Source organism: Syngnathus floridae, chromosome 19 (assembly GCF_059516105.1).
Source record: "Syngnathus floridae isolate MCC-2025c chromosome 19, RoL_Sflo_1.0, whole genome shotgun sequence".
Taxonomy (NCBI): Eukaryota; Metazoa; Chordata; class Actinopteri; order Syngnathiformes; family Syngnathidae; genus Syngnathus; species Syngnathus floridae.
In genome coordinates this window covers 2,263,222-2,278,943 of record NC_142431.1, presented here as the reverse complement: position 1 = coordinate 2,278,943, position 15,722 = coordinate 2,263,222, and the positions used below count along the sequence as shown (strand labels likewise).

The following is a 15,722-nucleotide window of genomic DNA, read 5'->3' as shown; positions in this document are numbered from 1 at the left end:
CAACATGTGACCGCTTTGGCTACTTTTCACACGCGTAATCGCTAGCTAGCTACAATCAGAAGAATGCAAAGACGTAACAGCGACAAAGACACAACTTGCCCGCGAGGGCCGTGAGAACATGCTTCAAGATGACATCAGGTATGCAAAACGGGACGCCAACAAACGTTTAACTCGGCCCCTCCCCTCTCCGAGCCTCATTGTGCTTGCGGGGCATCTATCACGCAGATGTCACTTTGAAACAGTGCGTTGACAAACAGCTGGCAGGAACAAACAAAACACCTCGCTTGAGGTGAACGCGGCCTTCCTCTGCGAAACACACACACACACGCTCTGCATACCATCGTCAGCACTGGCAAGCAGCGGCCCATCCAGCCTGCCGCGTTCTCAGCTGCGCGATCAATCACGCCATTCCAACGGTTCTTATTACAGGTTGGCCCCTCTGGGTCAGGAGGTGGGAGTCTTTATAGCGGCACATGCGGGTGCCTCGGAAACTTCACATCCTCCGTTGGAGGAAGATGCGAGATGTGCTAGCGCAGGTGGGATTTATTATCAGTTCCTCCTCCTTTTAAGAAAAAAAGTCGTTTCGCTCTGAGAATAATCTGCCGATGAAAGGTGCTTCTTCGCTGTCTGCATCAAAGGAAGCTAGCATTCCTCAAACCGGAATTCGTGTCATTAATCGATGCTAGCGGTCGTTAATATAGCGCGAAATCCACTACTGATGCTTTTTTTTTTACAGTTATGAGGGATGTCAAGATAACTTTTTTTTAGAGTATACCCTAAGTATTTGGTTTCAGGAATGCCCCTCTATCTGTCAAGTGTGAAATTACACAAGCAAGTAAATCATTCAAAGTGTACGGCGGCCATTTTCTTTATTCATATTTGCTAACTAACAATGCACTTTGCTCACGATGTAGATAAGAACTTCGACGGAGTCAATCTTCGGCGCGCATAACTTTCAAGGTCAACCATTTCCTCTCAGCTCTTCAGGTCATTGTAGATACCCGCACGCACTTAAATGGCGCGGCGCCATTTGTCACTTGCGTGTCAACTTAACCAACGACGTCGACCCGTCCCATTCAGCAGAACCTTAAGAAGTGCTCTCACGTTGCAGCTGCGCCGGGAGCGTTAACAGCAACAAGGCAAGGCGAGGACGAAGAGCCCCGATTTGCCGTCACCGTCCCGCCGTTGCCGCCGCGCAGGTGAGCTGCCGCTCGGGAATGCAAGCCGCCATGCAGGCGTATTCAGATCCTACAGACCACACTGGGAGTGATTTATGCTAGGGGGGCGGACGTCGTTTTGGATTACGGCAAGCGGGCGGGCATCCTGCATGCAGGCCTCACGCTTAAATAGACATCCAGGTACTTTGATGTAAATAACTCCAAAGTATCACAACTCCGGTACTCACTCAAAATAGACACCGACATGCCTTCAGTTGTGAACAACGACATTGGTATGCGGGCCGATAAACTGGTACTTGTTTAGGTAAGGCGCAGTAGGACTTTCTCCTAACTATTCATGCCGACTTCTCCAAGTAAAGATGACGCAAAGACATAAATCACGGCTCAAGTGGATAGCTCGCAGTTATTTCCGTTGGGTTTAAAAAAAATAAAAATACAGGCCACCTATTTTTGGCATCCTGCCTGGGTGACGCCATGACCCCCTCAACCCTGACCTTTACATAGCGTGACCTCCACGGACCGATAATGGAGACAGGAAGGTATTAGGAGGAGAAGGGTTGAAGGGGGCCCCGAGGGGTCAAGCCCAAAATGATGCGCCGGGCTGGGAGATGAGAAGCGGGCCGCTGTGTTCCGCCGCCGCCGCACAATAAGGCCTCAGTCGCTGGACTCAAATTAGACCGATAGATTCCAAGGTAATTGTTACCATAACGAGTTGGCGTCGAGAGCTGTCAGTCACTTTGCAAACTTATTTTAGTAGCACTCGTTAGACGGGCCCACATCTTCAAACAGACTAAACACGTGAAAATACAAGCTACTAACTTGAATTTCATCCGGGGGGGGTGCACACACACACCGAGGTCAGATTAGAGTCGATCAGACGACAAACGATATCAGAGCCTGTTCGCACGGAATAGCTAGCCCAATTGTGTGTGTGTGTTTGCGTGCGTGTGTTGACGGACTAGGTCAGTGAACATGTCAACATCAATAGTAGGGGGTTGTTTCGCGGACTGGTTCGCCCCCAGGGGGGGCGACATGGCTGACTAAAGCGGCTCTGCTTCTTGACTTTTACAAACAAGTTTTTAATCACTGTGATTTATGAGTGCTTTCGATTAGCCAAAATCGCCCTTTTCCTCCGCGGTTAGGTTTACAAATAATCCAAACTTAACTTGATGGATGTATTTTGACAAGCATGCTATAGGCCTCGCCGTTCAGTGCCAAATTTCGCTTCACTGTGGCCTTCATTGTCCGAGACTGGAATGTCGTGGCGTTCCAAGACTTCCTGATCCAGGTGAGCGACAGGGATGACACGATTTTATACAGACGATAGCCGGAGTCTGGCTTAATACGGCTTTAATCCTAATTATGCAATTTAAAGCACAGTAGAGCGTGTCGGCCAACACACTGGAGCTCTAGCATCTGTTTCGTAGGGGAAAGTGGATTTCGATAGCAGATCGCTGGCAAATTACTGAAAGCTCATTGAAGGGTATCACATTAGCCTACATTTCTGCCATATGTTCGTGAATATAAAACCCATACAAAGCTGCCGCAAACAAACCTAACGATATTCCATAAAAGAGCAAAAATGTAACAGAGATAGATTAAAATTAGATATGCTTTTCAAGACCAAATTATGACCTGAGGGGTTCCCCAGGGGTCAATCTTGGATCCCCTACAATACCACCCGGAGTTTGTCAACAATGTTAAGGCTAAAAATTGAAATATATACATTGTTGGATTTTGTCAGCCGTGTTAAGGCTTCAATTTAAAATTGTTGCAGGATACGAGTTGACCTCGTATTTGTATAAGTCAAGTGGCATAAAAGCCGCACTTAACTTTCGAACTGCGTCTGCTCAATGTTATTTTTATACAGGACTGAAGTGTCCCCAAGTGCAATTACATATTCCTACGCTCACATGTCCAGCTTGTGCTCCTTTTTAGTAACCATGGGAACCTCCTAATTTCCATCTGCTTATTTTGTATGTGATGATTTTTTTTACAAATTTGTGTTGCCACTTCCTGTGTGTCTGGCTCGGTCTATCGTTCGAGTCCCCTGCTTAGCCTTTAAGGGACGCCGGATGCCACTAGAGAGAAGTTCCATGCCACAGGTTGAGTGCTCCCTTGACCTTAAGAACTAATGAAAAAAAAAAAATCTCCCCCATCCGTACACGATTACCTATAGAAAAGCCTCCTCCGGGCTTTTGGTCTTGCTCCCGCCTCCCCTTGGTCTTTACTAGCCTGCCTCCTTCTTCAGTAGCCCTCCTGCTGCGATATGCTCGGCTCCTTTGATCTGGCCCGGCGCTCTAATTAGAAGGAAGTGAAGTGTAGGCCGGTGAGGTCACCATTACCCGCGACCCCTCTCATCGACCACTCCAAATGTCGTTAGGGAGCGAGACGTTCTCACGGCGTTGACCCGCTGGCAGGGGATGCCGGGGGGGATCTGGATCACGTTAGGGACCCCCGTAAAAATCAGGCACAATTTACATCTAATTTCAACCGCCCGAGAGGTCAGTGCGCGGCGACTCGTTAGTGACCGACAGGGGAGAGACTATCCTGTCAAACCCAAAAACCAGGCTGGCCTAAGGTTAGGAGTTCATCATAAACAAAACTGCCGGGACAATTTGTCATAAAGGCACGATTAGGAAATAAAGTGAAGGCAAAGGCCTGGAGCCATCATGGCAGCAAGCTGGAGACTTGTCATAAAACGAAATGATTGGCCTCATTTGGTGGAGAAGAGTGATGAAACAACACCACGTTGCGTTTGATCACGGCTGTAAAGTAGCGGCCGCTTTACCGTGTGTGTGTCGAAGGATAATGTGTCATTACCTGAGCGATGTGAGTCACCAGAACAGGCACATAAAACCCACAGACATGGGGGGGAAAAAATGAAGCCTAATCACATTTTGACTCTTGCTTGTTAGAGGGTATTTCCTGTCCCGGACTGATCCGATCTCGCAAAGCCGGCTGCGTCCCAGACGCAAGAGGACTCCCAGCTTGGGAGGCGATAAATCCAGTGCGCTTGCCAACGCAACGGAACTGGCACCGGAAACACATCTGCCGCCGTCTTTTAGCTAATTTTTGATTGTATAAAAAACAGATTCGATCTAGGAACGAAATAATTGACGACAGTGAAAAAGGAAACAAAAAGTGAAATGGAGCTTTAGGGGGGGGTGAGGATTTAAGCGAACACATCAAAGCTGACTGATGTTTTACTTCAGAGCTTCTAAGCACATCAAACAGACTGTCAAGCATTCATTGTGTTAAAAATGAAGTGGGTGTGGCTTAAAAATAATAATAAATCCATAGTTCTGGCAGGTAAACGCCTACACACTGACACTTCAAAGATTTTGCCCGTTTGTGATTTCAAATGCGACGAAATCGACGGCGCTCTCCCGTGCGACCATTACGTCCTTGCTTATTATTTTTACAGGGGTAATATTATTAAATTGCCACGTTCTTAAGGTGCTGAGAGACGCTCAGGTGCACACAGGTGAGTATGAGGAGGAAGATTTATTGCGATATTCATAAGTGAAGAGGCACTCCGTGTAATTATCATGTCTTGAGGTTTTTTTTCTTGGGAGGACTTTAAAAGAGGCTTCAGAGGGGAGCGTTAACGTTTGACTCTAAGAGATTCCGGCTGTTGTTGGTGGATTATAATAATCCAAATCTGTTGTGCGTTTGTGTTGCGATCATCTGCGATCTGACTTCTGGCTACAGTGGCGCCCATGGAATGAAAGCGCTTCACGCAGCCGCGAAAGAAACCGGAGATGGTTTGGCATCTCGCACGAGCTACCCGAAAACTGCCTCAGGAATCAAATCCGACACGTCTCGCGGAGGAATGAATCTAAAAAGACGGAAACTGTTGCCCGTCGGTGCTCTCCAGAGTCAACTCGAGTGTGCCTGAGCCAAGATGATGCAAGGCAGGCGAACACCTACAGCGGGATCAGCGGAGGAACGTGAAGCGTGGGTGGCGGCGCTACCCTCGCAGCAACCGAGCAATGTTTTTTTTTTTTTTTTTGCGTGGGTGAGTTCCCTTCTCCAAATCCTTTCCGGTTTCTGCAGGAACAAAATGAACGGATGGCTAATCCAAATAGACAGACAAATCAGAAGACTCCATTTGGGCTCCTGATTGGGCTCTTTGACCCTCACCTGTCTCCTTGAGGCCTAAGTAGCCTATCAGGTGGCTTCCCCGAGGTGGATCCTTGCTTAGGACACCAGTCAGCCAACAAACGAGAAGTCAATCACTCCTCCAACGATGCAGGAGAACCTCACACACACACACCCACACATGCTCGTCCTCTCACCTCTGCTCACCTGAACACTCGATACTGTTGAGTCACGGCTTTGCTAGCGTTTCATCTCTTGACTCGCTCTATTTCACGCATTCTTTTTTGCTTGTTAAATGAGCAGCCTCGAGGGGCCCCCGCGAGAAAAATCACAGTGAGACGTCTGACAGCGAGTGTGTGTGTTCTTTTATGAGATATAAACACAAGGAAAGGGATGTGAGCTGGAGTGACCTCGCGGGAAGGCACACGTGTAGCCTACACGGCGCATACATCAAACATATCATAAAGTAGCTTAACTGTTTTAAGGAGTTAGCCAACGTCTACCGCTTTTGTTTTTTTTTTAAATTGACTATCACATACATTGTTCTTGGGAACTCGATCACATTCTGAACACAAGATGCTAATGTGGCTAAATGTAACCACGTAACACTTACGTATCTGTTTTTCTTAGCGTCGAGCACCAAACAAAAACGTGTAGAAACATGGTGTGTTAGCGTGTTAATGATTAGGAGGAAAGGGGCCATTTGCAAGTAAGCAATGGGAATGTGGGCAGTGGTTTGCTAAGTGGCGCTATCTGGGTCACAGGGCCAAGGCTAGCGGCCGCTCGCTATCAGCCCGGCTCCTCACTCACGTGGAAAAGAGACCCGAGCACTTTGATCCCCGTTTGTTTTTCGCCAAACAAAACGACGACAGAGCTTAACCCCTTAGAACTCCAAGTCTGTAATTACTATATATGGTGGACTAACGGTTAGCTAGCATGTCTGTCTGATAGTTTGGAGGTTCTGTTTGAACTCGAAGAATAATGCTATTTGGACAAAATGTCAGGTTGTAGTTTAACTTTCCAAAACTGACATGGTGGGCTTGTATAAACCACCTGAACGCTTGTAAAACATACAAACAATATAAAAGGCCTCAGTCCATCGCTAACCTCTGCTAAGACATCATTAGCGACTTCAAATATCATATACTGGTAATCCGTAACAATCTCAACTTCAGTGTCACCTCGCAGCTCCTCGACACGGTTCAAACTCCACTTTTGTGAGATTGCAGGCATATGTTTCCAGATCCTTCCAAATCTCTCCAAATCCAAGATGACCAACGTAATGACACAAAAAGCCCAATTACAATAAATGTTTTGACCCTGCCTCCAATAAGACCGGGTCACTATGAAAGAAAAGTCTCTTTGTCTTCTCGAGCTCGATGGTTTTTAAGTAGTCGAGGGGCCGCCAAGCGCTCAGACGGCAAAGCGTACGTAAGCACATTCACACGCCAGCGAGCGTAAGTGACGGCTGTGTCGGGACCCGCTGACAGGGACCGGCGTGACTGGTGAATTGTCATGACAGTGAGCTAGGGATGAAGAAGCGGGATGGCTCCGGTGGACGAATGACCTCTGACCCAGGCCTCCCTGAACAATAGCGTGAAGAGTTGCTGAAGCTAGAGAAGATTTTTTTTTTTTGGCTTGGGGTGTCTTCTTTGCCTTCCATATCAATGTGTGCATCTCTGACACTAATGCCGTCCTAATGAGCGGCGCTAATAACGCTAGCTTAAGCGAGGGTTGACGTGCCGGGAGGCGAGAGGTGACGGGGGTTAATGGCAAGGAAGGGAAAGGAGTTGGGCCGCCATTGGCAAGATTGGAGAAAGGACACGGCCTCCAGGGCTGTGAAAAGCCGAGCTTTTAACCTGTAATCTTTTTTAATGGTCAACACGGGACGACTTGACTTTTACGTCCACTTTCACAAACTAAATCGCGGCAATCTGATGAACGGCTCGGTAGAATTCTTTCCCTTCCGCTGCAGACCGACATACGTACGATTTTTTTCCACCTGGCTAACGAACTCTTGTGTGCCCAGAGTAAACTCATTGCTCCGGCTGGAATCTGCTATGTCGACACGCCGCCTCTTTAAGCGGGGAGCGGCAAGGCAAGAAAGAGCAAACGCCGGCCGTATTGACTCACCGGCAAGGCGCCTTATCACGGTGAGAACCTACACACATGACGAATGGGTCTATGGAGCCCGCAGATAAGACGGGCAGGTAAACGGAAGGAGGGGGGGGGGGGGGGGGGCACGGATACGGAGGGGCGGGGCGTCCGTGGAACCAGCGTCATTTAGAACGCCGGCGTACACATCTGCTTTGTCGGTTTAGACAGAGGTCAGACGCGCCAGACTGACAGGGATGGAGTGGACCCTTTAACGGGCCCGTTAACCACATACAAGCTGTCACAAACACGTCCGGGCTTTCTGCCACATGTGCGCAAGCGAAGGCATATAAACACACACACACACGTCGGGTTCGAAGGGCCACAAAGTCCAGGGCGGTTAGATTACAGAAGCGCCGCCTCGCTCGCTCCTATCTTTATTTAAGCGCTGATTAGGCCGACTCTTTGAAGGCCTCTTTAATTGCCTCCGTGATGGAGCTTTTAAAAGGGTGAAGCTTTTTTTCACCTCTTTTATTGATTTCTCCTCTCATGACACCAATAAAAAACGCCCACACGGCCGTTTTCGGACGCCTTCTGTTTTCTCTCCCCAAATTCCTTCGCTCGACTCTCAGGCGAATCAGCTGTGTGTTTAAAACTCTGCCCCCAAGTAACAATTTTATATCTCCCATTTCATTATTCCAACATTTTTATCAGTCAAGACATATCAAATTTTAAAGCCTTCTTTTAACATCAGTCCATTTAACATTTTACAAGCCAACAAATAAAAACAACAGCCAAATTGCAGCCGATTAGCATATTTTGCCAGTTTGCGGTAGAATAAATCATCAATTAATTGCTTAGCTCCAATTAATTATCATTGACATCCAACGTTCACACATCATACAAAACAACAAGGAATGTCGTTTTAGCCAGCAAGGGACTAAAAAAGAGCCAGTCAGCTTTTTAGGACGCTCGGAGCGATAATAAAAGTGCTGTCAAGGTAAAAGCTGCGAGCTCATCCTCTTAATGCAGCCGCAAGTGGCGTTGCCAATACTATCAACAAGTTAAAAGCCAGCGGGTGAACCGCTGATTTACTGTATTTTTCAGACTTTCAGGCCGTACCGGATCAGCAGGTTTATTCGGCGGTATTTTCAGATAAAGGACATTAGGGAACATTACAAATTAATTCATTTTAAGTGTGGCTTATAGTCAGAAAACCACGATAAATAATAAAAACATACTCTTGAAAATGGAAAACAAACTTACCTTGAATCATTAAAAATGAATTCATTTTAAGTGCGCCTTATAGTCAGAAAACTACGATAAGTAACAAAAACAGACTTGAAAATGGAAAACAAACTTACCTTGAATCATTAAAAATTCATTCATTTTAAGTGCGCATTATAGTCAGAAAACTACAGTAAATAACAAAAACATACTCTTGAAAATAGAAAACAAACTTACCTTCAATCATTAAAAATTAATTCATTTTAAGCGCACCTTAGTCAGAATACTACAGTAAATAACAAAAACAGACTTTTGAAAATGGAAAATAGACTTACCTTGAATCATTAAAAATTTTTTCATTTTAAGTGTGCATTATAGTCAGAAAACTACAGTAAATAACAAAAACAGACTTGAAAATGGAAAACAAACTTACCTTGAATCATTAAAAATTAATTCATTTTAAGTGCGCCTTATAGTCAGAAAACTACGGTAAGTCACAAAAACAGACTCTTGAAAATGGTAAACAAATTTACCTTGAATCATTAAAAATTAATTCATTTTAAGTGAGCCTTATAGTCAGAAAACTAGGGTAAATAACAAAAACAGACTCTTGAAAATGGTAAACACACTTACGTTGAATCATTAAAATCTAATTCAGTTTAAGTGCGCCTTATAGTCAGAAAACTACAGTAAATAACAAAAACAGACTTGAAAATGGAAAACAAACTTACCTTGAATCCGAAGATGCAACGGCGATCACTTGGAAATTCTGATTCCTCATGTATGGAATTCCTGATTCCTCATTAATGGATTTCCTGATTCCTCATTAATGGGTTTCCTGATTCCTCATATATGGAATTTCCGAGTCCTTATCATGGATATGGATGAACAGCATTTCTAAAAAAAGATCTTGAGGTTAATTTTTAAGACTACATTTATGCAAATATTCAAAGATGGACATTTCCGAACCCAATTTTTCTCTCATTGCACTGCTTTTGTTTAATACTCGCTTTCGAGTCGCAACCTTGAAGGTGTTCCAGCAACTGCGGCGGTTTTTGATCCCATTAACAAACTCATTGATTCTTGTCTGGCTCCCGTTTCTGCCGCGTCAGCAATGGCATCGTATTGATTTCAGGTAAAAATCGACAAAAGCTCTAAACAGCCGTCGATGGCGCTCTCGGTGGATAAACGCCAGGCCGGCTGTCGATAGCAACTGATATCTTCTGCTACAAATTGTAAACCAACATTACAAAAGAGGCCTGTGAGGCACAATTGAACTAAAAAAATAAAAATAAATTACAGCTCACTTCACACCGTCTCTTCATTGTTTTTGTGTTTAAGCCACACCGGACAAACATTAGAAATGTGTAATTAGGGATTTGTAATCAACTAATTTACAAGGCAATCCCTTATATCCAACATGACCTCTGACCTGACCTAGAAAGGTTTGGATTGGGAAGAGGGCGCCAAAACGTGACAGCGACGGGGTACACATTGTGCGTGCAATGAGGGCCATTAAGTCCTCCCACTGACCTGTTTTACAAGGTCAAATAATGATGTTATGCCAGCTGACTGCTTAAGCGAGCACCCCCATCTCTTGTTGATGCCATCAGCTGACTAACCCCGCCCACCATCAGCTGAGGGATGCCACCCCCCCCGCCTTTTTAAACCCCGACGGCTGACAGTCTGGGTCCCACTACCCCCACACCAACTGCTCATTCCCAACGAGTTCTATCATTTCGGCGCCACTTGAAAAATGCAAAACAGACACTCGGGTTGCCTTGACGACGGCAAAGAAGCCATCCCAACCTGAGTCAGGGGGGCACCTGAATATTCTCTCGGTGGCACGTCGAGCACGCGACGTGGAGATTCTTGCAGGGGAGACGGGATTAGAGCGGCAGAATCTGGGTTAAAGACATTCACGGTCCATCTGTTGTTTTGTTTTTTTCCACCACCGTTTACCCCCCCCCACCAAACCATTACATCAATGTGGTATTAATTATTAAAGAGTAGCATGTTGGGGTTTTTCCGAGCACTAACTACTTATTATATGTCTAAATTATCTAAACATCCAAATTGATAACAAAATAATTGTATTTGATATTTTTTTAATTTATTTTATAAATTGTAATTTTATAATAATTTTTTAAAAGAATAAAAAAAATAGACAAAATGTTTTACATTTTTTAACGCAGTAAATCTATTATTAAAATGTTCAAAAGCTAATAGGAGCTAACGTGGCTAATATCCCACCTGATCTGATTAGAGTTGAGAGCGGACAACAAGTTAAATGGTATTTGCCACATTGGATTTGCTTCCAAGTGGCAAAATCTGGATGAAATCCGGATTACACTTGGACTTGAAGCTTTAAAGTTGAACATCTGACTGAGGTTCCAAAAAGAATTTGGGACTTTGAACCTATTTGCGATTTAAATTTTTCTTTGGCTTTTCTGCAGCACTTGGACACACAATATCAAATCATTCAGAGATCTGAGGTGTAAAATTGCTTACATCTGTCTTGTTTGGAACCTAAACAAGAACGCGAAAGAGAGCAAAGTGGCCCTTAAGGAAGGTAACCCCCTCACGCATTCAGGCTCCCGGGACCCAACACAGAGGCAATCTTATACCATTGAGGGGGAGAAGAAAAAAAAAACATAAAACAGTGAGAAGAAAGGATAAATCAAGGTCGTAGAAAGACAAAAGCAACTGGCCAATGGGGCCCAGAGTGTCATCTTGCCTCCACTTTGGTTGAAAAGAAGGGAGGGCGTCAAGAAAAAAGGAAGTCTAGAATTTACCAGAGGAAAGTTCTCTTTCTTTTCCCGGACAGCTGAGCGTCTTATTATGGGATTAGATTTAACCAGTGCCCCCCTTTGGAATGTGGAACTGAGGGCTGGCGGTAAAGGGGGTGGGATGGGGGTGGGGGGTTCGCTGCTGAGGTGTAATAAGTGCGGCCCTGGATGGGTCAGGGACGTAGCGTGCGGGAGGGCTTGGCAAAGTTCCGAAGGGTGGGGCGAGGGGGGGGTATAACCGCAGGACTGGGGCCCATGTGGAGTCATGCCAACATTACTCCTCGTTCTCAACAGCTGGCACATAATGGCCATTCAGGTCCTCGCCGTCTTTGCTCGCAGGTCGTCCCCCCTCGTGCGCTCGGGTCGTCGCTCGCTGTCTCTTCACACGTCAAGGTGCGCTGGCTATTATGCACCCTTTGAGGTGGGGGGGGGCTGTTCTGGCTGTGAAAAGGTTCTGAACAGCTTTTGAAAATGAGAGTCTTTGTTTTTACAACTGTCTGGTTCCGATCGTTGTCTTGCATGTGAGCGCAAAAACGAAGGTGTGCAAACTCAAAGCGAGCGCACGTAGTCTAAGTGCAAGGCCTGGTCTGGGTTTGATCCAAAGTAATATGTGAGCGGGCCACGAGTGAGGGGGTGGGGGGGCTCCGTGTTTATAAATTCACTCCGTTTGAAACTCAGTCCAAGTTTATAATCCAGCCACTGTGCGGTGGCTTTGTGCTTTCCCCTCAAAGCACTCACACAATGTAAACAGCACATTTAAAAAGGGAGAGATCTTTTTCGTCCCCCCCCCCCCTTTAAAATAAGCGCTCTAAAACAAAGGAAGCACAGGAAATGGACTCCTTCTAAAAGAGGAAAACAAACAGCGCGTCTGTCAGTCAAGCTCATATGGTGCCGTGATGTCACAAAACCACTTGATGCGGTAGCCGGCCGGCTCACACATGGCGAGGGCATGTGCGCCGTCATGTCCGCCGCGTCCGCTGGCGCTACAGCTGACTTCCTGTGCGCCGCCGACGCTTCTGCTTGACAGGTGGTGCCGATGATGAAGCGCCGGGACAAAAAAACTCATCCCTCATTTGTTCCTCCAGCTACTCTGTCGATCCTATTTTAGCTTAGCAATTAGCATGGCAATTATACAATTTCATAGATTCCCACCATTTCACTGATTTTAAATTCTTTTCCCCTCCATTAAGACTCATGGAGAAAATCCTAAATCCACATCTTAATCCAAAACCAGGCCAGAACTGAATTCATTCATTCATACTCCATTTTAAGTACAGTGGAAATGGCTAAGAGACGATTTGCATAATCTTTCAAACTAATAACGAATATAATCTCCTCGACTGACTGATGAAGGAACGACCCAAAATCAAAAGTGATTATCTTTGGTTGGGTATCTGACATAGAGATGCTTAATATTTCCATAAATCAGCCATGATACCAACTCCTTTCCATTGATTAACGAAACTCAAGGACACATCTGCTTTTTCAGGGTCACCGGGACCCGGTTGTGACGGGGGTCAAGTCACGGCTGCACCCACCGGACCTCCCCGGCCGGCGCAGCTGCTCCTGTGCACACGCTCTCAGATATCAGCATCTAAAACAAAAGCCCCCGATGGGCTTTTAACACCCGACGTGACAAACAAAGACTGACCTCGGAAGCCGCCTAACGACGTTACTTCACGCCCGGAGACGTCGAGCCAGGGGTCAGAGAGGCCAACCTCGAGACTGGCTTTCAGTGTCTGGGGACATTTATGACGTCTGGGTCCCCCTGAGTGGAGATGGCTGCCTTGACTTACAACGCTAATCTCAGAGGTTATTCAAGCCCCTAGAGTTTACAAGCCTCCATATTTGATGTGCTATATTGTTATGACATCTGACGGCATTTCATAGTGCAAAGACGCGATTGGATTGTGGTGTTCTACGGAACATCTGCGTCCTTGGATTTACGTCGCACTTGACTCTGGCTGCTTTCTGTTTTCGCTCCGTCCGATCGAACCTCATGAATTTCTGTCAAGCGCTGTTTAATCTGCCGAGTTACAATCCATCCAGAGCAGTCGGACATCTAAAGTTTATTGCTCTTAAAGTCAAACGACACTCTAATATTTATTAGTTTTCTTAGAATGGAACCCTGGGACAGCAAATACAAGTAAAACAGTGGGGGCCCCAAAATTGAACCCTGTGGAACACCAAATGACATATATATGACATTTACGGCAAAAGTGGAAATGTACTCAAGGCGTGCAATGACTCAACACTTTGGTAATCCTGTTTGAGAATTTCTGCCACTCTCTCAATCCAGCTCTGGAAAGTGGCAGCTCATTTCTACCCAACTCCCAGAGGAATCGTAATTAATTTTCATAATTACTTCGGAGACTCGAGCGGGCCAAAACAATAGTGGAAAAGTAGGCTATTGTGTTCCTACGTGTCTTTTTTTTTTGTGTGAAACGAAACAATTTTCGCTCCCGCTTCCTTTTCGTGTCAATTTTATTTCTTGCTCCCTCTGAGGCGAATAAAGCCAGCGACCTTGGGGAGTTGCCCTACTTTGCCGCATCCCCGGCGTTTCATTGCTCCCCATTGTGGGTACAATCTGCGGGTCAAAGTTCACGTTAAGAGGTCATTACGCAGTAAAGGGGTCCAGACAGCTCACATTAATGCTTTTTTATAGAGGATCCGCAAGCACTTACAAGGGGCTAATGTCTACAAATGATACATTGTTTGGGCTTGGAATGGCTTTGTTAATACCAGTGAAGCGGTTTATGAACATCAAAAAAATGATACATGAACTCCCGAAGAGATTTTTAAAGGGCGGTGGATTAAAACTGTAAATTAGACGGTTCCGGACAAGACGCGCCGTTAGATTATAGATTGTGTCAATTTCTAACCGCCTGGAATCTGGCTGCAGCTGGCTTGGCGGAGATGCCAAAACGGAGAAGGGGAAGCTCTGCTGCATCGGCACAGGTGGGGCTCCATGAACCGACCCCCCTCCTTCTCCATTGAAGCAACGGGGGAAGTGATATAATCCTCTGGACTTTGGCCAACGTTTTGCACGGTGCACTTCGGGCACTGCGGATGAACACGAGCGAGTGCGCATCAGTCTGTGACTTCCCTCTTTGTGTAATAGACGCAGTTGCGACGTTAGCTCATAAAAGCGCCATGTGGAATCATCGGGGGGAGATGGTGCATGACAGCGGGGACCTGCTAACCTCGAGGGATAGAGCGGAATTCCTACACTTTTTTTCCCCCTCCCTCTTATTCACAGGCAGCCGCCCCCTCACTGCAAACCCACAAAAAAAAAAAAAAACACTCGCACACGACAGGTGCAGGCTTAAGTGCCACTCTCCTTCCGGCTAACGTTTCGACAATATAAACTAGCGGCAGTACCTCGGTGCTTGCATTTGACAGCACCCAAAAATACAAATATATAAAAATAAAGTTGCATTTGTTTGAGAATAAACTCTACGGGAAAACAAGTGTACACCGATACCAAGTACCGATACCAACACTAATGTAAAATTACAATTACCATAAGGAGACATCATTTTGAACAAAGAGCTTCACCGTTGTCAAATTTTCCCCTTTGCGCCTCGAATGCACCTTTGCACAGATTTTTTTTTTTCCAACCTCACATTGCCTTCTTGACTAACTCAGCAGACATAAAGCAGTTCAAATACCCTACGGACCCCTCTCGGGCACGTCTTTTGCATTCCAAGCACATCTGTCTTTAAATCAGGCCTCCCTGTCTTTCTTGTTCTATATTTGTCTCCCGCCTTTGTCTATTTTTGCCTGGTCCGTGCTTTTAAATCATCTTCCCCCGAATCCCTCTCTCGCATCCTATTGTGTCTGTCGTTTTTGCTCTCTCGCCATCATTCCATACATCACTCTACAGCCCCTCCCTTTTGCTTATGTTTTCTCTTTGTCCTTTTTTTCCCCTTCCCCTCCCTCGGTTTTTCTCCTCTTCCTTTCCTCCCTGGTGTATCTTGTTGATAGTCGATGCCAGACTGTAGCGAGAGCAGCGAGAGCAGACTCCAGGCGCTTTCTGTTCCTGTCAGCTGTTAGACGCACGTGCACGCGCACGCAGAGTCAACGAGGACATCGTGTCTGGTCGTGTGGGGGACAGGCGTGCCTGGGCTGCCACCCTGAGGCGGTGGCAGGTAGTGCAGCAACACGGGGGAGCTTGGGGAGGATGATGAAATACTGGCTGCTTTTCAGTAACGGCTGGATTCAGGTGGGCGGGGCGAGGCGCCGCTGTGAGCTCACCGCTGCGAGCTTTTGAGCATCAGCAGCTATTATGCAACAGAAAGAAGGGGAGAGGTGGGGTGCTGGGCTGGGC

The 15,722-nt window shown here is 46.2% G+C and overlaps 1 protein-coding gene across 1 annotated transcript; it reads left to right on the top strand.

Moving 5' to 3' along the window:
* Positions 1–9: 9 nt before the first annotated feature.
* LOC148381568 (uncharacterized) lies at positions 10–13,905 on the top strand. The gene is made up of 5 exons (XM_088362334.1): positions 10–138; positions 430–536; positions 1,112–1,199; positions 7,312–7,435; positions 12,882–13,905. The coding sequence occupies exons 1-5, from the start codon at positions 119–121 to the stop codon at positions 13,014–13,016; spliced, it is 474 nt and encodes a 157-aa protein (XP_088218460.1). The 5' UTR covers positions 10–118; the 3' UTR covers positions 13,017–13,905.
* The last annotated feature ends 1,817 nt before the right edge of the window (positions 13,906–15,722 follow it).

What these genes read in the sequence shown, in the direction of transcription:
- LOC148381568 (XM_088362334.1), top strand. Translation starts at nt 119, where the DNA reads ATGCTTCAAGATGACATCAG. An exon ending in ATGCTTCAAGATGACATCAG is followed by an intron (nt 139 to 429) that starts GTATGCAAAACG and finishes TTCTTATTACAG; the next exon opens with GTTGGCCCCTCTGGGTCAGG. An exon ending in CGGCAAGGCGCCTTATCACG is followed by an intron (nt 7,436 to 12,881) that starts GTGAGAACCTAC and finishes CTGCTTTTTCAG; the next exon opens with GGTCACCGGGACCCGGTTGT.